At 47.3% G+C, this 27,058-nt stretch overlaps 7 protein-coding genes across 7 annotated transcripts; 5 read left to right on the forward strand and 2 right to left on the reverse strand.

Moving 5' to 3' along the window:
• Positions 1–155: 155 nt before the first annotated feature.
• On the forward strand, positions 156–928 carry CGCS363_v003574 (37S ribosomal protein S25; the record flags this gene model as incomplete). Its single annotated transcript, XM_036635423.1, has 2 exons — positions 156–532; positions 583–928. 2 exons carry the CDS (start codon positions 156–158, stop codon positions 926–928), a joined length of 723 nt encoding a protein of 240 aa, XP_036500106.1.
• A 268-nt stretch (positions 929–1,196) lies between these two features.
• ALG14 (UDP-N-acetylglucosamine transferase subunit ALG14) lies at positions 1,197–2,105 on the reverse strand (the record flags this gene model as incomplete). Its single annotated transcript, XM_036635424.1, has 2 exons — positions 1,197–1,898; positions 1,953–2,105. 2 exons carry the CDS (start codon positions 2,103–2,105, stop codon positions 1,197–1,199), a joined length of 855 nt encoding a protein of 284 aa, XP_036500105.1.
• A 700-nt stretch (positions 2,106–2,805) lies between these two features.
• On the forward strand, positions 2,806–5,043 carry IMA1 (Integral inner nuclear membrane protein ima1; the record flags this gene model as incomplete). The annotated part of the gene is made up of 3 exons (XM_036635425.1): positions 2,806–2,934; positions 2,991–3,815; positions 3,868–5,043. The coding sequence occupies 3 exons, from the start codon at positions 2,806–2,808 to the stop codon at positions 5,041–5,043; spliced, it is 2,130 nt and encodes a 709-aa protein (XP_036500104.1).
• Positions 5,044–9,650: 4,607 nt separating this feature from the next.
• Positions 9,651–10,709, forward strand: DSP1 (Tyrosine-protein phosphatase DSP1; the record flags this gene model as incomplete). The annotated part of the gene is made up of 3 exons (XM_036635426.1): positions 9,651–10,111; positions 10,168–10,360; positions 10,413–10,709. The coding sequence occupies 3 exons, from the start codon at positions 9,651–9,653 to the stop codon at positions 10,707–10,709; spliced, it is 951 nt and encodes a 316-aa protein (XP_036500103.1).
• Positions 10,710–11,745: 1,036 nt separating this feature from the next.
• Positions 11,746–12,245, reverse strand: CGCS363_v003578 (uncharacterized protein; the record flags this gene model as incomplete). The annotated part of the gene is made up of 2 exons (XM_036635427.1): positions 11,746–12,107; positions 12,170–12,245. The coding sequence occupies 2 exons, from the start codon at positions 12,243–12,245 to the stop codon at positions 11,746–11,748; spliced, it is 438 nt and encodes a 145-aa protein (XP_036500102.1).
• Positions 12,246–13,035: 790 nt separating this feature from the next.
• Positions 13,036–14,167, forward strand: CGCS363_v003579 (putative J domain-containing protein; the record flags this gene model as incomplete). The annotated part of the gene is made up of 2 exons (XM_036635428.1): positions 13,036–13,573; positions 13,629–14,167. 2 exons carry the CDS (start codon positions 13,036–13,038, stop codon positions 14,165–14,167), a joined length of 1,077 nt encoding a protein of 358 aa, XP_036500101.1.
• A 1,607-nt stretch (positions 14,168–15,774) lies between these two features.
• Positions 15,775–17,457, forward strand: CGCS363_v003580 (uncharacterized protein; the record flags this gene model as incomplete). The annotated part of the gene is made up of 1 exon (XM_036635429.1): positions 15,775–17,457. The coding sequence occupies one exon, from the start codon at positions 15,775–15,777 to the stop codon at positions 17,455–17,457; it is 1,683 nt and encodes a 560-aa protein (XP_036499682.1).
• Positions 17,458–27,058: the final 9,601 nt, after the last annotated feature.

Raw genomic sequence — 27,058 nt, forward strand, 5'->3', positions numbered from 1 at the left:
TTCTGAGCTGCACTCTGGACCTCAATTCGCGATTGGAGCTTTGCAGCATCGAGTCTGGCCCGGGGTCTCGACAGCAAACTCCCTGAACAAAATAGTATGTCCCAATTGACAATTTACGTGGTGATGCTTTCGACTGACACCTTTCGCAGGCTACCATGGGTCGACAAATCCGGCCTGCAAGGGTCTACCAGGCCATGGGCCTGGAGATCAAATCCAGAGTCCTCCCCGGCTACCGCGTCCAAGAGCCGCCATGGTTCCAGGCCATGCGCGACATCCCGCCCGCCGAGTCGCTCACGAGGCCTATCACCAACTACGACGCCCCCGCCAGCTCCAAGCAGCGCAAGCCGCGCAACATCTACAAGCCGCCGAGGATAGTGCACGAGGAAGATGCGCTGCGAACGACCTTCTACAGAGATCACCCGTGGGAGCTGGCACGCCCGAGAATTGTTCTAGAGACGGACGGAAAGGACTACCAGAGATGCGACTGGAGCAAGGGCCTGCGCCAGCCCGGTCTGCCATTGACTGGTGAATGGTACGCTGATCAGGTGATGCTTCATCAGTTCATAGCTAACGCCCACCCAGTGTCGTCCAGCGCCAGCTATATTTCATGCACAGCCACGGCATGTCCAAGGACAAGGCATACGATACCGCGAGAAAGGAGTTCTACGCTCTGCGTCAGGAAGAAGAGATTGAGAAGCGTGTCGCCCGCGAGGAGGCCAGACACGTGGGTGCGTACTTTGGCAAGAACAAGCTGCAAATCGGCCAGGACTTGGAGGACAAGGAGTTCGAGACATGGAAGGGATGGGCCAGCCAGCGCGCGCTTCTGCTCGAGGCATCTCGTACAGCTAGCTACTCTACCTTTGGCGAGGAGGAGAAGTCTGATGATGCTGTGGAAGCAGATGCCGAGGCGGAGGTTGCGGAGGCGTAAGCAGAGCGCGGCGGCTCCTATAAGCACATGTACCACAAAAAATCTGTATAATATGGCATGCCTCATAACGATTGGTGACCATTATGTCTCTATTTTTGGATATGCGTTCTCCGGCCTGTCACCGGGCGTCTCAGTCAAAGCGGGGTCGCTGAATCGGACTGGCGTCAATATCAGCGATAGTCGACGTTTGTGTTGGAAAGTCAAGTCTATATTCTTCTTGATCTTCTACCGTCTTCGAATCCTTGTGACTGCTTGCCAGCCAGCATGGTTACGTCTGCCTCTGCCCCACGACCATACAACCTGCATTGGTGACACCGTACGCCTTGGCAACCTTCTCGTGCTGTACGAGCAGCATGTCCGCGATGCCAGTACGATGGAACAGCTTGCCCGTCAGGCTGAGAGTGCGGATCCTGGCCCACGACTCGATGAACAGGACCTGTGCGGTATCTTCGGGGATGACGCAAAAGATTTTGAGCAAATACACAACCAACCCGACAATGAACCCCGTCGCGGGTCCATTGGTGAGAATGATGTCGGGGAACTGCTGTCGCTTCCGTGCGCCGGTAAAGGGGGACGACAGAAGCAACGGGAAGATCTGGATGACAGACAGGATGGCGGTAAAAGGAGTCGTGAGGAGGCTTTGGTGAACCTTGCGGGCTCGGGCAACGATGTGGAAGTCGTAGGTGCCAGCCTGCTGCTCGCCATGCGTAGCCATGAGATCCTGCTCGAATGCGTCCAAGTGCTTTAGGGACATGGTGTCACCACTGGAGATGAGATACCGTCGGTGCATGTTGGGAACGTGGGGGAAGCCAATCTCCATCATGGCGAGCATCTCTTTCGTGTGGCCGCCTGAGCCAAGAACGACCAGGAAGTACGCTCCCCTCAGAACCCCTGAGCTGGCTTGATTGACAGCATTGGAGAGTCCCACTGGGCGTCCGAGACGGCCTCGTTGAATTTGCAGATGGCGGGTCTGGAGCTAATTAGCTGATGGTATTTCTGTAACAGAGCAATTATGAGTATTTACCGTGACGAAAATAAGGAGTGAGGCGACACTCAAGAAGATGGTGGCCAGGGTAGCTTTCCAGGAGGATGTCATGACCAGGCTCAATGCAAGGGTGGTGAGCGCCCCAACGATGAAAAGCAGGGTTGATGCAGCGGGCTTGCCATCTCTTGCCATCTTGAGGGAATTCGAAGTATCAGGATAGCTGATTGCTCGCCACCATTCCTTTCTGTGAGATGGCTGTACTGGTGGATCGTCGTGAGTTTGTGTCTAGGTAGGTGGATATATGAGCAACGTGTTTTATTCGCTGGCAGGAGCTTTCTGGTTTGAAGTATACCTCAACCGTCTAATTCGCTAAATTTACTGTACTACAGGACTTTCATGATCCTAGTGTAGATTCGAAGAGAGAATTAAGGAAATAATGATGGTTGTAGGTGTCCTCTCCTACTGACTCTGGATCTTCTATTGAGATCCAAAAGGAGAGGTGATTTCAGGTGAAAAACGCTCAGTGTCGATGTGCCTCCATCAGCTGTTAGTGCAGGGTCCAGAGCCTCTAAGATTGTTGCTGGAAGAGTGTGGGGAAGCCTTGAAAGTCCCTGCAGAATGCCAATTTTGGACAATGGCACCTGCCATCTAGCGCAAGCTGTTAGTACAGGCCACCACGAGGTTCCCGACACGCAAAGAGGAATGACCTCATGTTCCTGCTGGTTCCCTGGGATCCCTGCCCTTTCCCCTGCATTCCTTTGCAACGCCCGCCAGACCGCCCGGCAGAACGTGGAAAGTTCCCAGCGAACAACAATTATCGGCCAAACACCTCGTCCCGCCAGCCTGCATAAATGCATTGTCCAGGCCGAGGAGCCTCCCACCTCAAAGAGCAATGGCACAATTACGAGGGCGCAAACTTCTGACCTGCTTCTACTGCGGAAAGCGCTCCTCGACGCGCTACGACGGCTTCATTCGCGAGTTCCTCTGTCTGCATTGCGATGCGACCAACTACCTGGACGAGGTGAGTCGACCTGGCGCATCGTGAGGTGTGGCTTCATCTGACGAAACTGCTCTTAGCATGGCGACATCACCGATCCCCCCGTCGCGAAGACGACGTCTACACCAGCCCCGACGACCTATGCGATACCGCGGTCACAGTCGCCCGACTTCTCCAGCCCCTCACAAAGCATCTTCTGCGCGACGTGCCTGAAGAACCAGCACCTGTTCACAAGCTCCCTAGCGCAGTACCTTCCCGACGATCCAGATCACCCCGAATATGCGGAACTTGAGAGGAATATGTACAAATTCCGGAGGGGCCTCGAGCAACGGTACCCCCAGATTTGCGCCGAATGCGAACCGAAAGTCCACGCCAGGCTGGACCAGGCCGGCTACACGGCGCGGACGGATCACTTGCGACGGATGATGGACAGAAGTCGACAGAATCGCACAGTCAAGAAGACTACGCCGTTAGATGTATCAGCGAAGGCTGGGAGGTGGCTTTGGCTGGGCGGGATTGTGTGTCAGTACATATGGCATCTCGCGTCCCTTGCGGCTGTCTTCGCAGGCCAGGACGAAGGACCTCTCCGAGATCCTGACGCAGAGTCAACATGGATTCAGAGGCTATCTCTGGCGCTGACACTGGTCCTGCCCAGACCTGAGAGACTGATTTACTGGAGTCTCTGGGCGAATGGGCTGAGCGTGTGGTGGAATCCCAAGTTCGCGCAGGTCTTCCGTGGCTTTTCTCGCCATATCCTGGGGTTGGGCCAGTGGTACACATTCCAGGGCCTGATTCTATTTACGCGATTTATGGCGATGAAGATGACAGAGATGAAGGGTGGTCGTTCGACAGAGGAGAGCGCACAGATGAGCCTTCACGGGCTGATGGCGTTGTTGATGATGGCGGTCAGTAGAAAGGACTTACCGCGTCGAAGGAAAGGCACTAACATGAATATAGATCTATGTCCTCGCACAACGATCAGTCCGTATCGATACGACTCCTCTATTCCAGACGACCTCCTCAGCAACAGGCACACCAGCAACAGGAACGCCAGCGTCATCCCCACCCAGACCGCGAACGCAACGCAAGGAGGAGGGTACCAAAACCATGTCGAACCTGCTTGACGATATTCTGGCAGAGTCAAGTTCGGGACCAGGCATCCCTCCGAGTCCAACAAGCGTCGGCTCCAGCTCGCCAGCGCTCTTCCAGCGGGAGCTGCAGCATAGGGTGAGCAACCGCAGCTTTGGATTTGGCACCCCTGAACCGCAGGTGCCGCAGTCTCAGGTGCAATACTCGGAGGAAATGGACTGGTCGCCTACACAATCCAAACACCGAGCTTTCAACGACTTTGGACCTCCAAAGGCGCCGAACCAGGTATTCGGGCAGCCTGAGCAAGGTCCAAATTCAAGCCCGTTTTGGTACAAGGTGCCTCCCGCGCCGATCGCCCCCGCACAGCGCCTTCGCAACGGGCCAAAACCGCTCTTGACGAAACCGGCTGAGAGGAAGTCCATCTTCGCGACGAGTAGCATGCAAGGGGCCAAGTCATCGTCAGGTGCCCAGAAGGAGGGTCTACAGGACGTGGCATTTGCGCAGCCCACGTTCTTCGCGCCCTCGGCGTCCAACCCTACCGATCCGCGCAGCTCACTCGCCGATCTTCTCAACACAAGCTTCAGCCTCAGCCAAGACGATGAGGACCAAGACGTTCACGGCAACGTTCAATCAAGAAATCGCAAAGCTCAGGCAGCGAACGCGGGGTCGCTGGCGAGGAGTGCCAGGCTACGGAACAGCCGCCTGCTGGACGTTTTCACCTTGGCGATCCTCCTCGCCGCGTGGCTCCACGCGACGTCTGCGTCATATCCGTATAGCCGGGACGTGATGCTCGGCGCGATGATGCTGACGATGGCTACTGCCATCCACCTGACGGGGGACGCGATCAGAACGATGCGCCGCGAGCCGACGCCCAGCTGGGCCTCCATCATCAATACGTCGCTGGGCATCGGCGAGCTGGCCGTGGCGTGTCACTTTGCGCTGCAGATTTGGGACAGTCGCATGTCAGGGCCGACGTCGAGCCTCCCCGGCGCCGCGGTCATTGGCGGGATGCTGGTTCACGAGTTGTGGAACGCGGCATGCTGAGAGCCGCTCACTGTGATTGTCAGTTTCGGAGGCCGTGGGACGGAGCATTTAGATGGGTAGCATGAAGCATAACATAAGCATTGATTTTTGGCGTTTGTAAGAGTCTGGATAGAAGGGCGGGATATACATCCATCCGCGTGGCAGGCATTGTCCTAGCGACCAACATGTACACTCACGGCCGCATTTTCTCCTCTGTTGACTTTTCCCCTTTCTTTTCTCCTGTACTGCTGTGTTTGTATGGAAAGAGCACGAATACTTTCGGAGGGGTGTCGAACAGTGACACACAAGCTGGTACGCCAGCTGGGTTTGGATAGAAATCGAGATCATGCACGCTACCGGCATCTTCCCACGCGTCCTCTCTACTTAGTCGTGCTAGTCTCTGCATCTACCGCTTCCCCGGTGATTGAGGTTTCCTTTGTCTAACCCGAGTTTTAGTGGAGAAGGGGGGGAGACATCAGCTTGTTCGGTCGAGCCGGACGCCGTTGGATTACACAGCCAGAACAGACAGCTGCTATGGAGATACCGATTACAGTCGAGTCAAGACCGAATCCCGCCGCGCCGGACTTAATTGTTAAGCATCGCCGCGGGCGGGGATCGGTGGGCACTTGCTACGCAGCGCCAGTTAGTAAGGAGCCTTTCCGAGGACGCCGGGGCGGCCTTTGGGGAGTAAACAAGTTTTTGGCAGCGTTGGTTTGTGTTTTGTTGGCGGACGCCGTCGTGGGCCTTTTTGGGTCGTTCATCGCATGGTTTTGGCAGTAGCGCGTGAGGCGGCGCTGGGACTAGAGGCGTGTCCGGTGTTCTGTGGAGGAATACGGTACCTCAGGCACTGGAGGGGAGTGTGAAGTGAGTTTTGGCAGCTGTGGGTTTGGTGGTTGCTGGATTGGGCCATTTAGGACTTCAGCGCCGAGATTGCGGCGAGAGTGGTAGACGAGGTTCACGAAAGTGACCATCCTGTCAAAAATAAACATTGGCATTTTTTTTTTCTGCTGTCGTGTGCAGCAGCTGTGGAACCGGGCACACGACAGGAAAGCATGACTGCCTGCCGCATTCGCATAGTCTTTACGGCGTTTACGCAGTGTCGCGGTTTATTGCATGGAACCCTGATCGTTGTCCAGTGACAGACAGACTTCAGTTACAATTTTTTTTTTCTCGTTGGCTTTGCTCCCCTTCGGTGCCGAAAAGGCAATCTCGCCGGAGGGGCTTCGGTGAGTGAGATCAGCCTAGTTCTCCGAGGGGGGTGGACAGGACCCCTTGAAGGTTCGGAGTTTGGACATTGAGGTCACTGACAGTGACTGACACGGTTCTCTGTAATTTTTTTTTCTTCGCATGGTTCGGATTTGGTCCCCGTTGAACCCGTTTGCAGGGTCCATTTGGAGTGGTGCCGGTATCCGGGCAGGCTACGTGCACACATGTAATACTCGCTGTTGGTACTATTGGAGTACTCATTGTCAGATGGGATGCGATGTTCAGTGCCTGGATTTCTTGTGTAACTGGTGATGACAGAGCTGAAGGGATGGTTCCTTGATTCGGGCTAGCTGGGCAGTGAAAACGCGAGACTGAGAGGAGGACGGCGTCACTGGTGTTGTGACGGAGGCGGCTCGCGTGGGGTGGTGATGAGGTAATCCCTCCATCTCTCTCCCTCCTGTCTCTTGCTCTCGCTTATCCGGTACCAGGAGGTTGGGTTTGATTGTCCGCATTTCCTGAGGCCGCGGATGCAAAAACACAGATGGGAATGTCGGGGTTCATTGGCATGTGACGTAAGACGGTGTCAATGGCCATTTGGACAGTTGTGATACCTAGAGGGCTGCAGGGCTTCTTCTGGAATGAGAGAGAAAAAAAGCCCATGTGTCGGAGGATGTCCAAGAGGTGCGTCTTGTCCCGGCTGTGGTGACGACGGCCAGGCCAGATGCGAGCCCGAGACTGGACGAGGAATGTACCGGGCGGTTTCGCACAGAGTCGAGATGACTCTTCCCTTCGCTTCCCTTCCCTTCCCCCTGTGCGGGTAGGTGACGCCACGGTCGTTTTGAGGCTTGACTGGCGGCGATCAGAGACACAAGTATGGCCACGCCAAAGTGTCTCTGGGGATCGAAACGAGGCTGTCGATGTGGCTGGGTGTCACTGGCGCACTGGTCGGAAGACGGCGGCGCCTGCAGACGACTACACGACCCTTCATTGTGCAGGAGCTCCAGCTGTCAAGCTCAGGCATGAACTTGAACATTGTGCGAGTCCCTCTTTCTCCAGAATCCAGGGGAAACAAGTGCTCACGCGGACGGCGATCGGCTTTTTTGGAGAATCCCTGTAGACTTTGCTGGTCCAGTCGTTTAACAACACACAGTAGTGCGGTCGACGGCGCTGTTACAGAGCGACCAGTCGGGTGTCTGGCATACGACTGTGGTGGGAAGCATATTTCGTTGATCGTTTATACGCGGTGCGCGTAGTAGTAGCTTAATTGACCGGGACGCGCATCACAAAAAGGTAGTGAAGGTTGGTAGGTACATGCGACTACCACTACCTTGCTTGCCAACGACAGCAGAAAACCGCCACCCGCGGAGGGACGGGATGGAAGCAAAAAGGGTTTGGGATCACCAGACTTTTGAGCCGTCCGAAGAGGTCTAACCACACCACACAAACGTACATCTGCGCGGGCAGGCAGGCCGAGACGATCGGTAGTCGCCGCGTTCCTCGTGTGGCTGAGTGGTTGACTGTGTTGTGTCTTTTGGTGGCTGCAAATGGGCAGAGATGCGGTGAAAATCACCTGCCGATCTGTGGCTGCGTCACACTGCGATCGTCAACCTTTTTTGCCTGGTTTTGCACTCTCTTTCCCATTCAGAAGGGTCCTGTTACTGGGGGAAACAGACGCGCCATAATGCAAGGACCGGAAATCCATTATCCACCATGCGGTCGTGGCAGACGTTGACGGGACATTCTGGGCGGTTGCGCGGCCAGCGGATGGAAACGGTCCCAGGGTGATGCAAGTTGGAGACCTGGAATATTCAAACGCAGAGTACATTACTGCGTACGGATGCATTGTACAGAAAGCATTGCGTCGAGTCTAGGATGCGGATACACAGCAGGAGATCCGTCAGAATTGGATGCTAAGAATAAAACGTCTGGCAAGGGCATCAATCAAGGCGATACGTACCGCAGTAGGTATCGTTTCCACGCTTCGCTCCCCTCCTCCTTTCCAGGTTATTCTGCCTCTTTCCCTTGGCGGCACCGAAGCTTACATATGCCTCAATGAAGAGAGGTACTTCTTCATACAAAGTGCAGCAGCACAATCGACACACAAAGTGAGTTGGTGAGGAAGGCGCATTTCGCTGGGTGGGTGTTGCCCCCAAAAGTCGCACCTTGCTTGTTTGTGGTTTAGTGGGCGCACCCTGCGGCTGGCGAGAGGTACGTACCGACCGAGACCATTGGCCGTCGGCGTCACCCCCACAGCAGGTCACTTTGAGTCCTCAGGTCGACCGTCGGTAATGATGGCCCTCAGCAGCAAGAAGGTAGCTTTTGTATGTAGCTCCCCGCAAAGCAGTACCTGGGGTCGTCATGTCCCGCGTCGCCTCGTAACCGCATCGGGGCTGGGCCCGACAGCCCTGGGACGACCTGAGCCCACTGTCCAGCAGCGGTCCTGCAGTCGGCCCTGCAGCGGTCCAGTCCAGCCCGCAGGCCAGGCCCTAGGGGAGTCCGCCAGTGGCCGCCCGGGGCTTTATTCGCTTCCATCCATGGAGACCTCTCTCCTCAGTCATCCACAGGCATTGAGGTCTCAGGGAAGTCTCCTCGGAGCAGGTCTCACGTCTCCAGGTGCCTCCCGCTGGACTGCCTTGGCTGCCCAGGTTCTCCAGCACCCTCACTGTGGCATTCCCCAAATTTGTGATGCCACCACCCCACCCCTTCCTCCCCCGTCCCATCCTCCCCAGCCAGGTGTGTGTGTGAGTGACAGAGTTCAGCATTCCTCTCCTCTGCAGTCTGTCCTCTCCGCTAACCCGCTCCTCCCGCGCTTTCCCTCCAGGGTTCACTTTTCTCATTTTCCCCAAAAACCTACCTTACCTCTCTGCCTCCCTGAACCAGTACCGAGAGAGAGCAGAAATAACAACACATCCCCGCTCGTCAACCCAGTCCGTCACCGAGGGGCCCTGCGAAGAAACACAAGAGCAACACCACTCTCGCCCGCGTGCCTTGCGACACCAAAAAGACCACACCCAACTACACCCTCTGCTCTCGACAAGATGGACCTCCAACTTGCCGCCCGTCAGGTCTTCGCCTGTATTCTTTAAGCCTACGCAAAGGGGAATATCTTCAACACGCCTCTTGTCTGTCTTTCCCCCCGAGAGGAAACGCCGACCTATCGATTACACACGCCTTTTAACATTCGCAACTGCAATCCTCCACCAAACCAACCGCTCTACCAATCTGCTCACACGACCACCTACCCTATCCTACTCTACTCCGAACCTGAAATCAAATCGACAAACCGACCCCCGCCATACCTATCCCCGCGATCCTTAACAAGTCACGCGAGCAAGTCTTCAAACCACGAACCCCTCTACGACGCCTCAGTCACCCCACAGTCGCATATGGCTGGTGAAATGGTCTCGAAACGAAGCACAAGAATGTATCTCGAGGACGCAGGCGGCCACCCCGAAGAAGACCCAACCTACAGGCCTGCGCGACGCAATTCTAAGCAAGACGACCTAATCCCCCTCGAGCTCTCCGAAAAATACCAAGCAAAGGGACCCTCGCGACAAGCATCGCGCGAATCCGTCGCAACCCTCGACGCCACGATGGACGTGTACGTACAGAAGCAAGTCATTCTGTCAGTGGAAGAAGAATTGTTGAAGGCCGCGAGTGGCGGCGAGAAGGGTGCCGTCCGGCGAGACGATGGACTGCTTAAGGTCGCGGACCAGCTCCAAGCGCCCCTAGTGGCCCCGATATCTCCGGGCATCGAGCGAGTCCTGCCCATCGATGGCCGACCCATCAATTTTGGAGTGGTTGTCCCGGGAGTTTACCGGAGTAGTTACCCTAAGCCCGAGGACTTTGGCTTCATCCGCAACCTCGGACTGAAGTCGATTGTGTAAGTTGAAACCCATTAAAAATCCTGATGACTCGACCCGACTGACACTGGAATAGCACCCTGGTTCAGAAGGACGATGTAGATGAGCCTTACACAAATTTCATGTCCAGCAATGGCATCAGGCATCATGTCATCAACATGAAGGGCACAAAGAAGGAGGCTATCCCCCTCCGCACAATGAAGGCCATCCTGAGATTGGTGCTCAACCGCGAGAACCACCCGGTTCTCATTCACTGCAACCATGGCAAGGTAATTTTCACACCTCACTGCCTCTTGGACACAGACACTAACAAGGTCGCAGCACCGCACTGGTTGTGTGGTTGGCGTGGTCCGCAAGGTGACCGGCTGGGAGCTGACCAACATTGTGGATGAGTACCGAACATACGCCGAACCCAAGGTCAGAGAGAACGATATCAAGTACCTCACAGACTTTGACCTATCAGATCTCTCCAATCTGTTCGTCCACGAGGCAAACATGAGGTTTCGCATACGCCATTTCGCGCGGGTCACCCTCTTCAGCGTCTTTGTTGTCTTTGTCTGGCTGCTGTCTGGACATAGAATGACAAACACGGCCAGGCGTGTCAAAGACGTGAGGTGACAAGACGCCTTGTCGCACCTCTCGGGCCCTTGCATAATTCTTGGCGTTGGGCGGATGTTTGCCGAAGTCTGGATTCGGTGGAGCGCGGCCAGTATCTCCGGGAGAAACCCGGGGCCTCATTGCTGGGCAACAATACCCCTTTTGCAACAACAAAGACAAGAGAGAAAGATTAGGCGAGTGGAAGAAAGGAGAGTTATGCAGTTCAAGACACTGCCGCGACACACAATTGATCGACAAAAAAAGTGGTCGACGTAACCGGGGAAAATTGGGACCAAAAAGACATCAGGGAAACCGAAAAAGATAAAAAAGTTTGGGACGTTCATATCTGCCTCGAGGTACAGCTATAGGCTGCCCGGGCCTGGGAATGGCGGCTGCATTTTCTTTTCCTTTGTGTGGATAGACAGAATATGGGGACTCATCAAGAGCTGAGATGTCTCCTTTTGGCGTTACACTTTTGACACTCGTGGGAGGACGGGGGGCTTCACCAGAACTGGCATTCAGTCAAGGACAGATTTTCCTTTCTCCTGCGTTGTACAATAGCTACAGTAGGGTGGTGGGCAGCCGAATCGCAAGAGCAAAAGACTCTTCTCCGCAGATATCACTGGCTTCATGTGATAATTGGCGTGTTTTATTACATTGGTGTTTTACAGTTTATGCTTATACAAATGCACTCTTGCAAAGGAGGCTCTTTATGCTATGTCCGGTCCCCAGGCCCCGTGGTTTGGAGCTTGTCGGAGCATTTCCCACGTCGATCCCTCCCTCCCCCAGACGCCGTTTCGCATGTCGACGTTTCGTCTCATGACTCGACGTCGCCCATTGTCTGATAGACATCGTCTGTAGTCGTACATCATCTCCCTACTGCCGCTAAACCCGCTCATCCTGGGCTTGGCATCTTGGGTCGTGTCAGCTCGAGGCGCGGCCAAGACCAGGCACAAATCCGAGGAGAAACGGGATCCCAAGCAAGCCAAGCTTCGTCGAAAATGCCTTGACTCTGATATGCTGCTCGCCTCCATTCATCAACAACAATTCCCCCCGCTCATGAGTCTCCGCCCCAGCGATTCCTCGCCTTCCTCTCGGCCTCGTCCTTCTTCCGGTCCCCGCTGGCGTAGACCCACGCGCCGGCGGCCGAGTTCGCGAAACCCATGCCGATGGCGACGCCGCGCACGGCGCCGCGGGCGGTGAACTTTGCGCGCAGCGGCTGGCGGCGGCGCAGGGCGAGGAGCGCGTAGAGGCCGGAGAGCGCGCAGGTGAAGCCGGCGCTGTCGGTGGGGAAGCCGGCGAGGTTGACGTAGCTGCTGAAGAGCAGGGCGGGCGCGAAGGAGAAGGGGAGCAGCTTGAGGGGCCGGCCGTGCAGCGCGGCGATGAGGATGGCGTGGATTGCGGGCGGGAGGGGGTTTGCTGTGGTGGTTGGTGTTAGTTGAGCGAGTAAAAGTGGTGCAGGAGGAGGGGTGGTTGCGTACTGCCGTACTCGTGGACGTTTTGCAGGAGGGTGTTCTTGGCCTGTTCGGCTGCTGGTGTGCTGCTGTCGGAGGCCATTGTGGTGATTTTGCGGAGGGCTGGTCTCCGTTCCGACGGGGCAATTGGAGGTGAAGACAGGAGTGAGTGTCGATGATGATGGTGGTGGTGGTGATACTAGACCCCAACCAATTCGTAGAGCTGCCAATTGCTCCCCACACCCAAAAAAGTGACGTGGGTTATCGATAAGAGATGGTCCCTGCGCACGGTTGACTAAGCTTAAGCCGCACCCAATCAGCTGGGCCGTGGTTTCTTTCAACTTCGACGTTGCGAGTGGCCTGGACTGCGACTGACTGGGGGCCTGTTGCTGCAGAGTGTCTTGTTCCTTTCTCCGGTAGGACGGTCCACGTTTTTTTTGCTCCCGCGAGACAACGGTCGACACGATCCTCCTCGACGAAATCCTAGATACCTTTTCCCTAGGAAACCGCTCCTAATTCACAACACGAAATATCGATCACGCGGGCTTTTGCGTGCATCCTCTTCTTCGGAAACCTGGCCGTAGCTGATGCGGGGAATCGTTCCGGAGCTCCCACGCAGCCTTGTCCAACGCCAAAATCGCCCATCTTGCCAGATAGGCCGCAAAAACCACCAATCATCATCGCATCAGCCGACGACACTGCGCGCGCAGCACCCCCCTCGACGACGTCACATACAACCCTCGCGACGATCGCACGGAAGTACCTCGTCGACGCTGTTTGTTTTCGTGCACTCGCAATCGGACCTGAATAATCGGTGAAAGCATCGACCCAGCAACAGCACCACCACCCGCAAAAACAAAACAAAACACACCACACCACACCACACGGCCACGATGCCGAGCGCAACAGCCTCGGGGGCCGACACGGGCGGCAACGCCGCCCGCAACCGCGAGCACAACCAGGGCAACCAGGGCCGCAGCTACACGGTGGAGCAGAAGGCGGCGGTGCTGCGGATCCGCAAGTGCTCGCCGACGGCCTTCTACGACATCCTCGGGCTCGAGGACGTCAAGACGTCGTGCTCGGACGGCGAGATCAAGAAGGCGTACCGCAAGCAGAGCCTGCTGACGCACCCGGACAAGAACGGCCACGAGCACGCCGACGAGGCCTTCAAGATGGTCAGCCGCGCCTTCAGCGTGCTGGGCGACAAGGAGAAGAGGGAGAAGTTCGACCGCTTCGGGACCGACCCGGACTCGCGCTTCGGGCAGGCGCAGGCGCAGAACCCGTTCAGCGGGTTCGCGCAGCGGCAGAGGGGCGGCGGGGGAGGCGGGGGAGGTGGTGGTGGGTTCGGCGGCGGGATGGAGGAGATGACGCCTGAGGAGATGTTTCAGCGGTTCTTTGGGGGTGGGTTTGGAGGCGGGCCGTTTGGTGGAGGTGAGAACTCACAATGTGCGAGTTTCAGAGACAATGGCTAATTGACAAAATGCAGGTTTCGACACGGGGCCGCAGTTCGTCTTCAACTTTGGCGGCGGGCCAGGGTTCCGGGTGCACCAGTTCGGCGGCGCGCGGCCGCGGAGGAGACCGCGCGAGGCGACGGAGCAGGAGGGCGGCGGCATGTCGACGGTCATGGGCCTGCTGCCGATCCTGCTGCTCTTCGTGTTCCCGCTCATCTCGTCGCTCTTCAGCGGCGGCTCGACGCCGTCGACGCCCAACATCGTGTACGACAACCCCAAGGGCGCGTACACGCTGCAGCGCAAGACGCCGAACCTGGGCGCGAGCTACTTTGTCAACCCGGCCGAGGTGGAGTCGTACACCAAGGGCAAGCTGGAGAAGCTGGACCGCACGGCGGAGATTTCCCTGGTGCGCACGCTGCGGTACGAGTGCGAGAATGAGATGATGGCGAAGCGGCGCATGTATGACGCCGCGAGCGGCTGGTTCTTCCAGGACCCGGACAAGATGCGCAAGGCGGACGAGTACGAGATGCCGTCGTGTAAGAGGCTGGACAAGTACGGCGTCGGAAGGGGTTGATTGGATCCGGGGATGAGGGGATGACGGATGAGAGACTACTAGAACTGTGAAATGAAATGTTGCCGCTCTAGGTTTGGGGGGGGCTGTTCCTTTTCCATTGGCGTTCTCGGGGCGAGGGGGTTCAATAGCATTTTATGTTGGATGCGACGGGCATTATTGACGAGGAAGTATTTTCCTTTTTTCCTTGTTTTATTATTATAACAGCTTTTATCTTTCCACTCCCCCCTGGAATTCAACAAACAAGCCCCCGTCTGCTGTTATGATAGAGTAGAAGTTGGTGGGGGAATTAATATCAGGTGAGGAGTAAACCTTTTGATGCTGTTACATGTCTGATAATGTACGATATGTCTTCGTATTTAAGCTGATAGTTACGGCGCAGCCCTTATGCAATGTTCCGTTGGTTGGGGGCATTGCCTACCATGTTTACAATTAACCTCCTCCGCAAGATTCGTTCCCGAGAACCCCCCTGAATTGGTAGACGTGCGGCGTGTGGCGTACATGCAGGAACGTCAGGTCCTCGGGAGTCCTCCGGAGCCCGTCCTCTCCGATTTGAGGTTCCGAGGTATGACCGTTGGACCGGTCCTTAGAAAACCCCCGCGAAAGACTACGACAAATTTACCCCCGCGGGCATGATTCGGGAAATGATTCACGGGCAGTTTGATTTATACCCTATACTAGTTGAGGAAAGTAGTACGGAAATGCTATAGGTTCCTGCCAGCAAGCAAACTATCTGAATATCGCAAAGTCGAAGGCGCCCTAGCCAGATGGACCAGCGGGACAGTAATGGCGTCGGTCGCGCGGCACGTGGCCGACCGGCGTGGCACCGCACGTACCCTGCTTGACACCAGGCTGGTGTCGTTGAGCTTGTGTCAGGAGTTTGAAGATGGCTACCAACTACCGACACGTTGGATGCCTTTCAGATAAGGCTTGATGTTTGTTCTTGATGTACCTGGAGTGGTTCTGATACGCCACATTCAGTCCTAGCCTGAATTTCTCATAACAAAAGTTGCCTCAAGGTCATTTTAATGGTCTCGAGAAACAAGCCGCAAATGGCGTATCACTTAAAATTTTCTTTCATATTCATTCCATTCCTCCGCATATTCTATCGGACTCTTGAGAATTTTTTAACAGTCACGCGTCAACCAATCGTCCGGGTAATGGTCATTTCATCGCTGGCATTTCAGACCTTTTGTGTTAAAAAGCAGCAGGACGCTTCTGGAGATAAAACTTGCCTTTGGAACAGAGAAACAACTTTGTCTTACGTGTTCAAGCGAACAAGCTTACCAGCGACACGCGTGTAATACAACCTCGATCTATTTGTGAAACCCCTTTACTTGAATGATTTGATACTTTCTAGAATAGAATCGTTACAGAATTGAGCCTTTGGATGATCATCTGTTGCTCAACTAAGGAACCCTTGCACACTGAGTTCCGAGGCCATTCTTACCAACAATCCAGGTGTTAGGGTATTGACCCCGCCGCCACGTATATAGATCGAAGCAAACTTAGCAGACATGCCGTGATGGCTTCTCCCTTCACATCTCCGAAACTCCTAGATAATCTTCTCCATCCATTTCAAAGACCAACTAAGACGAAACGCGGAAGCTATGTGTTGCCCCAACTACGCCGAAAGCTCGACGAACCTGCGATATACCCCAGGATTGGAATGGTACCCAGAAATAATCACCTCGTCAAACGACTTTACGCTTACAAGAGCCGTCTCAAAGAGATTTAAATCGACCTTGACCAGGCTCCCAACTGAGATACTGGCGTTGATCGTTAGCTACCTCATTCCAACATGGATCACCTTTCCCGACCTAACCTCCGACATCAAAGCTCGATACGCGCTACGAAAGGGCGGCGATGAAACAGAAACATACTGGTCAGTTGCTCGATACGTTGGCTTTTCCAACCCTTTGGAGACATTCTGCGCAGCCCATGTTATTCCAAGGTGGCTCTCTTTCAACGTTGACAACGACCTGCTCAACTTTGCGAGGACGAACTCCAGATTATCAGAGATCAGTGACAGAGAAATCTACCGCAATGTGGTTCTTCTAGACGCCCCATACGAAAGGATATGGAACGCCTTGAGCACCCTTTCCCGGAGTGGAAAGGTCCTGCAGCCGCTGGTCAAAAGGCTTTCTGTTAGATACACCTGCCGTCCAGAAGGAAAGCAAATCCATGACACCTTTGAATGGAAATGGGGAATCAGGAACATGCTCTATGATGACCTCCGGGGCTTGAGCAACTTACGCCGTCTCGAAATTGACATCTGCCACGACTCAAGCCAGCGCTGGGAATGGTATCAACTGCTGCCAAAACTACCAGCGTTAGCCCACCTGTTCCTGAGAGGCTTCCAATACATGGAATGCGAGCTTCCTTACCTACCGCAGGTCAAGGAGGCGCATTTCAACGAATGCTCGGTGCTGGGACACTCCGCCAACAATGGCAATTCCATCAGGAGAGTCTTCCAGAAGTTCCCCTCTCTGCATACCCTCTTCATCATGAACAGCAAGAATGTCTGGGGCCACATCCCTGAAGACGTCTTCCAACCCTTTGCAGACACCCTCCACACACTGGTATGGACGGGAACCGGCCGCGACCTCATCTGCCAGAATGCCCTTGGGCGCCTGAAGAACCTGAAACACCTCAAGTCAAACGCCTACAACAGTCTAGTCGCAGGTGAGATTGCTTGCTCGGAGCTATCCAACCTTTTTTCTACTTTGGAAACGGTGGAATATGTGTATCCCGCAGAAGGGATATGGGATGAAGAAGCGGACGAGGCGCAACAAAATCTGGGTGATTGGAAACGCATGCTTCGGAGGTTGGCGGAGAGCTGTGAACTGAACTACACGAGCGTACGGGTGGTGGATGTCAGTTCTATCGAGTACATTCCGTCGCCGGGGACGTACAAATGTGAGGCGCAACCCGTGTTTGAAGCTGCTAAGAAGCGGTTTGAAGAAATTGGGGTCACTTGTATTCTTCCTGAGTATCCCCGGCGGGAGCCTGAACCGGAGCCCGAACCGGAGCCTGAACCGGAGCATCAACAGGAGCCTCAACAGAAGCATCAAAAGGACGAGGCTCCATGCGATTATGAACTCATATCCATCTTCCGTACAATGGAGGATGAGTCCGACGACATAGGTAACGACTCTGACCTAACGGATGAGGAATACATATCGGTATTTGATCACATCAGCTCCGACAGTGGCTCAGAGCTCGAGGTCAGCGACGATGATTGTGACGATGACAATGAACCGATCACGTCGTACGTGAAGATTCCCTCTTAGACATGGGTGTGCAAAGAAAAGTCTGCCTTCAAACCCGTCTACGGGTGTAGTGTAGTTCAATCCTTGCCATTCATATTTAAGATCTTCAACAACTATCATTATCAAATAGACAATAGGCAATAGATATGATTCTGTGACTCAATTACTTGGAAGGAAAGAAACGCAATCATCCGGGCCATGCTTCTAAAACGAATGTAACAGGGCTATCCTAATGCAGCAAGGCTCCATCCAGGAACGCCATGCCTGTGAATCCGTACATTATTACGCTTCCGTATCCTTCGCACCGCAGAGTGACTCATCCGGACAAGTTACCAAGTCATTGGTAGTAACCTGACTGTACCGAGGACCGAGACCATAGAGGTCTAGTTCCGCACAGCTCCCAACCCATCTTTGTAAATTCTAGAATGACCTTGTGAGAGTTTTTGAAAAACATGACCTATTTATTTAAGGGTAGCCAGCCAGAAACCTTAGTAGCCTTCATTTACAAGCTGCAAACCTTTCTGCTTGGTATACAAAACACCTTCATTATATACAAAACCTCATCAACTTACCTTTTATTTTTCGAAAACCCCAAAATGAACGTCCGCAGCGACTCATCGGAGATTACGGGGAAAATTCTCGAATCCACTCCTAGGACGGCAGCCGGCGTCTCTAAGGAGACAGGGCATGCGAATGAGACTACAGAGTGCCAGACGCACAGAACCAGCACAACCACATTCACAGGATGGAGTGAACTGCCATCAGAACTCCGTCTGGCGGTTCTTGACGAGGTTGCCGGAACCGATGCGAAGAGAAGAAGATTCCCCGAGCTTTCCATGGTCTGCAAAGAATGGCAGGTATTCTTTGAAGGCTGCCTTTACAACTCGTTCAATCTTCTCCGAGAAGAGGAAGTGGCCTACTTCTGTAACATTATGCACGGCCACCGATGTGGACTCGTCAAAAGGATCCATCTCCACGTGGAGTTGGAAAAGTACGTGCCCCAGGACTACGGTGTGGCAGAAGACGAGACGACAATTCATCTAAACAACCAGGCATTTAGCAGGAATTTGCTGAGCCTCTTCAAGACCCTCTCGGAGTGGCAGGGATGTGGCGGTCTATCGCTTGAGTTGAGCGCAAGCTCCCCAAGCGATACCCTACACGCCTGGTCAAATTTCAGACTAAAGAACTTGGGCATGAAGGATTTGGACGATTTGGAGGGTACGACACCTCGAAGAAGAGACCGGCTCGAACAGCTCTGCCAACGGAACCATGGCCATGTGCAGATGCGTACGACGGTTAGAAATCTCCTCGACTTTGGTCTTTCCGACAAAGACGATCCGCAGAGGCTGCAGTCTCTAGACAGGCGCAGCCTGGACCATGGTCGTGAGCATACGCAACGGACGTTTGGAAATCTCCTCGACTTCGTCCTTCCCGACAATGACGACCTGCATTTTCTAAGCAGCGCAAAGATCCCGGCTGTCTCGCGGTTTGTCATCAGCCTGCAACACCACAGAACCCCATCTCCACAAGCTCTCGAATACATCATTGGAATGTTACCAAATGTCGAGGAGGTTGTTTACGAGCCTTGGCGTGGGATGGACCAGCGACATAATGAGTTGCTTGGTCTGGCATATTGGACGCTTCTAACCGAGATGCCAAAGGAAGTTAAGAGGGTATCTCTTTGGGAAGAGAGCCATCCTTGGATGCACACAGGAGCCGATGCGCCAGACATATTTGACTTAGCAACGGTCGCGGCCAAGGCAAGCCGTCAGCTGGAAACGCTCTACGCAACGTGTGTATTTGATGCTCTGGATTTCTTTTTGTCGGCAGGCCCTCAGCCTTGGCCAGAGCTGAGACATTTAGCTCTTACATCGCCTAGGCTTGGAGCTTCAGTGAAGCATACACGCGCCAACAAACTGCTGCATCTTGCAGCACGAGCGGCAAGCAGGATGCCCAAGCTAGAGCTCATGGAGTTGTGGCACTGCGAGGAGAATAAACACCAATTTTTCTTCCGATATGAACGGAGAGGAAATACTGCAAAGATGACAATTGAATCATCCTGGGAGTTTCGAATGGACAAGGAGACGAACACAAAATGGACGGAAACCACAAGAAATTTGGGGCTCCACTTGAGTCCAACCATACTTCATACAGACCTGGTTTTCCCGAGCAGAACTCCTTTAGAAAACAAGGACCGGCTGCGTGGCAGAGTATGTTGGCCCTATGAGGGAAATGAGAAAGAAAGAAAGCAGTGGACGAGGGATCGTGCCTTGACGCAGGAGGAGTGGTATCACAGTTATGACGTTCCCTTTTATGAGCTGTATTATGTCTGAGATCGGAGCAAAATATGATCCCTGCCATGCAGGTGACATTGCAGGTATGAATGGGGTCACTTCTAAAAAGGCGAGATCGGACTTAGACACACAACCCGGCCGCGAGGTACAGATCAAGGCCAATCGGGTTGTCAGCTGAGAGAGGAAGCTTGGGCTCAAAGAGGATGAATATCTCACTAGTTTCAAGTGGCAGTTGATGGAGACTGTGACAATAACGAGCACGACAACATGGATGGCAACAGGGACAATGAAGACGACGGAACAAGGGATACCATGCATAGGGTACTACCTATATTTGACAAAAGACCGTGCGATCGGGTCGTCTATCAAGCTAATGTCAACGTATTCCTTGTTGCCACTGAGGTTCCTAATGCCGCCACTGATGATCCGAGTGCCGTTGTCAGTTTTCACGACATATATGCCGTTACAATTATGAATACAAGCCGCATTATAGCTTTTAGGTACCCGAGAACAGCAAGATCAAGAACGATGCTATTGCTGATCACATTGGATCGTGAAGTAAATGGAATGCAGCGGCTCCGCTAGTGACAGAAGCTACATCATTGGCAAAAGAATTCACCTAAACTATCCAATATTTTATGAACATGATGACGAACGCAACTCGTATCATGGTATCAGAAAATGGCGTGTAACAGGAACACTTTTGTGAAAGATTCATTGTGTAGGATCAGGTTTCGAAGATCTGGTGAAATTCCTGCCAACGACCTCAGTCTCACCAAATTACGATGAATCAAATCCATGGCAGCACTTGTAGAAGATGCAGAAGCTTCTTTGGAGGCATTGACAGAAGTGATGGCAAAAATGTTGAGCATCAAAAGAGTCCATTCATACTATTTCTCCTACTATTGCGATGAGATAGGAAACTTCAACACCGTTTTCATCACTCACTCATGTTAACCACTTAATAATGAGGAAGAGGGAACAGGCAGCCTATAGCGAAAGCTGCTACCCAGCGTCGGTTTATCTTCGCCGCGAAGAAGAAGTTGACTGCCGTTCTCGAGGAAGTTATCTTCGATGAAGTACCTGAAGAGTTGCATCGCACGGCGGATGCTCGGATGGCTACCAAGAAGGTCAGCATAAATGCGTCTCAAATCAACAATCCTCATCGTTGTGTATATCTGCGCGCACTGGGTTGCAAGCTGCACAAGAAGGGACCGCAATCTGGTGTAGGAACCTTGATCCAACGGACCGTGATGCCACATTGAGGCGGGACCGCGCACTAGCTCCAATGTCTCCAGAGTATCTGAGAAATTGACAAAATTGCCTTGGAGAAAGGCCTCCAAGTCCATGATCTTCAGATGTTTCAGTTTTGTGAATCGGCGCAGACCTTTGTTGCAATCAGCCATATTCTTCGACGGCACAAGCCAAGCACAGGTCTCCAGCTTATTCGAAATTTCGTCGAGGGCGTTTTCAGGAAGATGTCGAAGGCTGCGAAAATTGACTAGCGTACGAATGTTGGGAAGGCAGGCGATAACTCGCCGGCATTCCGGTTTGGTTGAAACCGTGCAATTATAGAACCATGCCTCATCAACCTGCGGCAGCCGAGGCAAGAGCTTTGATAGCTGTTTGCGGAAGCCTCTCATGGACAGTCTACGCAAGGCAGGAAAGTGCGGAAGTAGAGCACACCATTGAGAAAGATAGACTGTCCCGTCGGATGGGTGGTTCTCAATGTCTAGAGCACTCAAGTTGGTGAGATTGACCAAGTTTGGTCGCAAATACTTCTTGATCATGTCCGCGCCTCTGTATCCAGGGCCGGAGTTCCCGGATCTCAACCACGACACAGCCAAATCGGTGACTGCGTTTTGGAGTTCGGGTCTTCTGCATGTGATGGTGTGAAGGAATCTTGGGAGACCTTCCTTTCTGTTGCCAACCAAATTCGGCTGACGATAGACGAATTCCGCGCAGACTGCCTGCAGCCGTGAGTGGCACCTCCCCAAGTTGAGTAAATCCGAGACTTGGAACGAAGACACCAACAACTCACCAGGATATCTGGTGTCTAGAGATGGTGTCAATCCCCAAACTTTTCCGGTCCATTCACTTCGTTCTTCGTCATCCCCCTTGGCAAGGTATTGCCCAACCAGACACTTTTCTTGTAAGGGAGGGTCATGGTGTGCGAGGTATTCTGCAATTTGAAGCAGAAGTTCAAAAGGTAGGGCCTCGAGCTTTGCGATCGGAGAAGTTGGTGACAAAGTCTGTGATAACATTTCGCTGTTAATCAAGGCTGGTTGGGATGATGATTGGTTGTTGCTTCGGTTGATGTTTTGTTATACTCCGTTGCGTTGACAGCGTCCACCCCGCAGTTTTTAGCCTGAAAAAGGCAAAAAAAGGGGCTTTTTACTAAAAAACTACTAAATCGCTCTAAACTTCACACTTTAATACCTCTATACGTATACAATGCGTGTAAATAAAAAATATATTAATTAATAGCCCTTAATTAGGTAATTATAACGATATCTTTCTTATTTTTGTGTATTACGTATATATAGAGTTAGCTAAGTGTGAAGTTAAGGCTGATTTTAAGGGGTTTTTAAGCGGACAGTTTAACGTAATATACTAGGGGTTTCGTTTTTTCTTTTTAGTATTATATTTAGTATTTACTAGCTTAAAAGCCCCTTAAACTTCACACCTTAATAGTTTTATATATATATAAAGTACTTATAAATAAAAAAGATATTATTATAATTACCTAATTGAGGGCTATTAATTAATATATTTTTTATTCTTACGTATTGCGTACGTATAGAGTTATTAAGGTGTGAAGTTTAGGGGGTTTTTAGGCTAGTGGAAAATTTTCCTTCTGGGTTAAAGTTGGGGGCGGACGCTGTTAACGTAACGGAGTGTAAGTGGGATGATGTGGGTCTGTGGTTTGTCAAGAAACCCGACAACATTCAGGACGTGTTTATATAGTAGGAGGGCAGAATAGAGAAGGTCTTGAGGGTTTCATTCATGAATGCATCTGTGATACGAAAATAATGAGGCGTCTTGGCTGTAGGTTGTGTTCAGACTGAGCAATTGAAACAACGGACTCCTGCTGTTATTTGCCTTTGTTCGGTACACAATAAGCCATGAATTAAACCACAATACTATTGTTAAACTACCATTGGTCCGTGACTGAAAGATTCTCATTGCGAAGGCCGTGTGTCTGGAACCGCAAGTTCTCATACAATACCTTTGTGTTTAACGTCATAGACTCTGACGTATTACTTGTCCATGCTTCAGATACACATGCACAGAAATGAACATGGAAAACACCCTTCAGACAATGTTGTTATGAATCAACTGGCCATATCGTAAATTTGCTTTCGCAGGTCGTTGCCTAGGATTACCTGCATTAATTACTGGATAGGCTCATTTTCCTATGCTAGAGTGACTACTTTTCCTGTGGCTATACCTTACTATTGTCACTATTACTACTCTCATCCCTACTATTATTACTATTTTTATTACTATCGTTGTTACTATGTGTAATTATCGTCTATTGTTGTCGTCTATTATTATCACCTATTATTATCACCTATTATTATCACCTATTATTATCACCTATTATTATCACCTATTATCGTCGCCTATTTATTATAACCTATAAATAAGGATAATAGCTAAATAACCTACTTAGGCGTTAAATAGCTAGGATAGGATATTTATACTATAGGATTATAGGAATAGTAAGAACTTACTTAGTATAAAAGAACTATAATATAAGTTATATAATAATAAAATAGGGAAATAATTAATAGAGTATAAGATAGGATACTTAGTAATTAGTTAGTATTACTAACTAATTATAATTACTTTATATACTTAAGTAATTACTCTTAAGTAAATAAAAAATACTATTTAGGATTTATATATAGTATAACTTAAGCTTAATTTAAAATTAAATTTTTATAGCTCTTTAGTAATTAACTTAGTATTTATTTTTAGGATATTTTTAGCTTATTTGTATTATAAATTATTTATTAAGTTTAAAATTAATTATTTTAGTCTCTAAAAACTTAATTTACTATAGTTTATAACCTTTAACTTAAATTATAACTTAATATACTATTAGAATATATTAATTCTTAGTTTTTATTAATAAACCTTACTATTAAATAGCTAACTATAATACTTTAATTACTTTTATTTAGTAAGTTAATTATTAATTCTTATTAATAATAATAAATAATAATATTTTCTTATACTTCTATTAAGTTATTTACTTTTAAATTTTTACTTACTTCTAGAAAATAAATTATTTAAAACTTAGTTTAAGAATTAAAAGATTAGAAAATAAAAAATAACTTAAATAGTGAGGATAATACTAAAAAACTTAAATATTAGCTTAATAAAACTAATAATAACTTTAAAGTAATATATAAAATATTTAACTAAAATATTATAGTTTTTAGTAAATTTTAGAAATAAACTTATAAGAACTAAAACTTAGAAAAAGAAATTACTATTTTCTAAGTTATTATTAATATTATTTTAGTTTTAGTTAAAAAATAAGAATAACTTAAGCTTAACTCTCTTATTATTTTTAATAAAATTTTAGGATAATTTAAGAGATATTTAGTTTAAATATAAACCTATTAAGCTTTCTATATAAGTATTTTTTAGAATAAAACTAAATAAGTAATATATATAGCTATTTTTTTTAGAGGATAAGTTTTAGTTTAATTTAAACCCCTTTAGTAAAAATAGTTTAATAACTCTATTAAGAAATATAGCTAAAAAGTTAAGGATATTTTTTTTAATTTTATAAAATATATTAAAGCTTTTTAATTATTTTTCTTAGAATTAAATAAAAAAAAATAAACTAAATATAATTTAGCTTATTTTAAATAAATTAAGTTTATTTCTCTCTATATAGCTAAATTCTAAAGAATTACCTCTTAACTTAATATAACTAATAAAAGTAAAGTTTTTATTTTCTATTAAGGATTTAAAAATAATATTAAAAATAAAATAGCTAAAGTTAATAAACTTCTTAGTTTTAAAAATTATATTAAATATACTATTAAAATTAATAACTAACTTTTTAAATACTATAAAAAAAAAGAAAAAGAAAACTAAACCTTAATATAAGATATAAATACTAATAATAACCTTAATATAAGTTTAATAACTAATAAAATAATAATAAACTATATAATTATTAGAATAATATTTACTAAAGTATTACTTATAAATAATATAGTAGATTTATAAACTTTAGTATAATAACTAAACTTAATAATAAAAAACTTTAAAACTTTAAATATTATAACTATAATAAATAAAAATATATTACTAGAGATTATAAATAACTTAAGAAGTTCTTTTAAAAATTAATAGTAGAGTAACTTTAATAAGTTAATATAATTATAAAAGCTCTATATATATCTTAATTATAAACTAAATATTATAATAATAAATATTAAATCTACTTTAAAGATAAAGAAATATTAAGATATTATTTAAAAAATAGTAACTTTAAATAGTTTAAATATAATATAACTATCTCTAATACTTATTTTAAAACTTTAGCTATAATATATTCTAATAATAGTAGAATTATTAAAAAACTAACTAAATAACTTAATAAAATACTAAAAATATAATAGTTTAAACTTATTAATACTTTAGTAATATAAATTTAAAACTAAGAACTAAAAAATAATAATAAGTAAAAACTAATATATTTCTAGTTAGTAAAACTTATATACTTAGAATATATCTAAGAAAAACTTTATAATCTTATATAAGAAAAATAACTAAAAGCTATACTTTTATATATAGAATAATATAAATATATATATAGAAACCTTATTAAAATTAAATAAATTAACTAAGAAATAAAAAAATAAATTAAAGAGAAATCTAAAAAAGAACTAAAATATTAATATAATTTACTAATAGAATAATAACTTCTTAGTATAACTAATAATTAGATTTTTAGAAAAAATAAAAGTTTATTTTATAATTTAAATAAACTTTATAATATTACTTAATAATATATTTAAGTAGAGATTACTTATAATTTTACCCTTAATATAGATAATTTTAGTTTTAGAGAAGAATTTAATAACTAAGAAAATAAAATTAAGTAACTCTTAAAGTACTAAGAAATTAATATACTTTAAGATAAATAATAGTACTATTTCTATAATACTTTAGTAAATTAATAAAACTAAAATTATATTTTCTAACTATATATAGAAAATTATTTTACTCTATAAAATAACTATTAATAATATTAAACCCTCTTTTAGCTTTAATACTTTTATAATAAATATAAAGAATATATAAGAAATAAGTATAATTATTAATTTTACTCTAAAAAACTTAATAATAAACCTATTAAGAATATCTATATTATATATATTATAATTAAATAGATTATAATAGCTTTTAATAAAAGGATTACTACTTTTTAATTAAGTTTATAGTTCTCTATAAAATATTAATATAATAATAATATAAAATAAAATAAATATTAGTATAATAAATATTAAGTTTACTATTAAGATAAAACTTATATATAGAGAATTATAAAAAATAAACTAAAACCTCTATAAATTAGAATCTATAAGAATAGCTTTACTAAAGTAGTATAAAAAAGAAAATAAATTACTTATTTAGGATAATTAAAATAGTTAAAAAACTAAATTTATTTATTAATAATAGATTATAATAAATAATAAAGAAAAGATCTATTTATTAAATATTATGAAGATATAAAAAGAACTTAAAAGTTAAAGTTATTATTAATAAATAAATAATATTTATATTAATTAATAATAAAGCTAAAATAAATTTTATTACTCCCTAAGTTATTAATAAGTTAGAAGTATAATAAAGAAGAAAAGAATAATTATACTCTTTATATATAGTAGAAAAAAAAGAATTTAAGTATAAAAGAAGTATTATTTATAATAAGATTATACTTTTTAAAATAAATTACTTAAATTAAAAAAAAAGAATTTAATTTAATATTACTAATATAAAGATATATAATATAATATTAAGATTACTTTAACTATAAATAAATAACTTATAGATAAACTAAAGTAAAAGCTAACTTTAATAGAACTATAATAATTTAGTTACTAAGTAGTTTTATAAAAAGTAAACTTTAAATAAATTAATATAATAAGAAATAGTAAAATAATATATTTATTACTTAAAAATAAAAGAAGTTATATTATAATAATTAATAATAGAGGATCTTAAGAATAATTTACTTCTATTTATTTTAAAAGAATATAAAGTTTATAAAAAACTCTTTATAGCTAAGTTAAAAA

Source organism: Colletotrichum siamense (assembly GCF_013390195.1).
Source record: "Colletotrichum siamense strain Cg363 chromosome Unknown KSG_Cg363_contig02, whole genome shotgun sequence".
NCBI lineage: Eukaryota > Fungi > Ascomycota > Sordariomycetes > Glomerellales > Glomerellaceae > Colletotrichum > Colletotrichum siamense.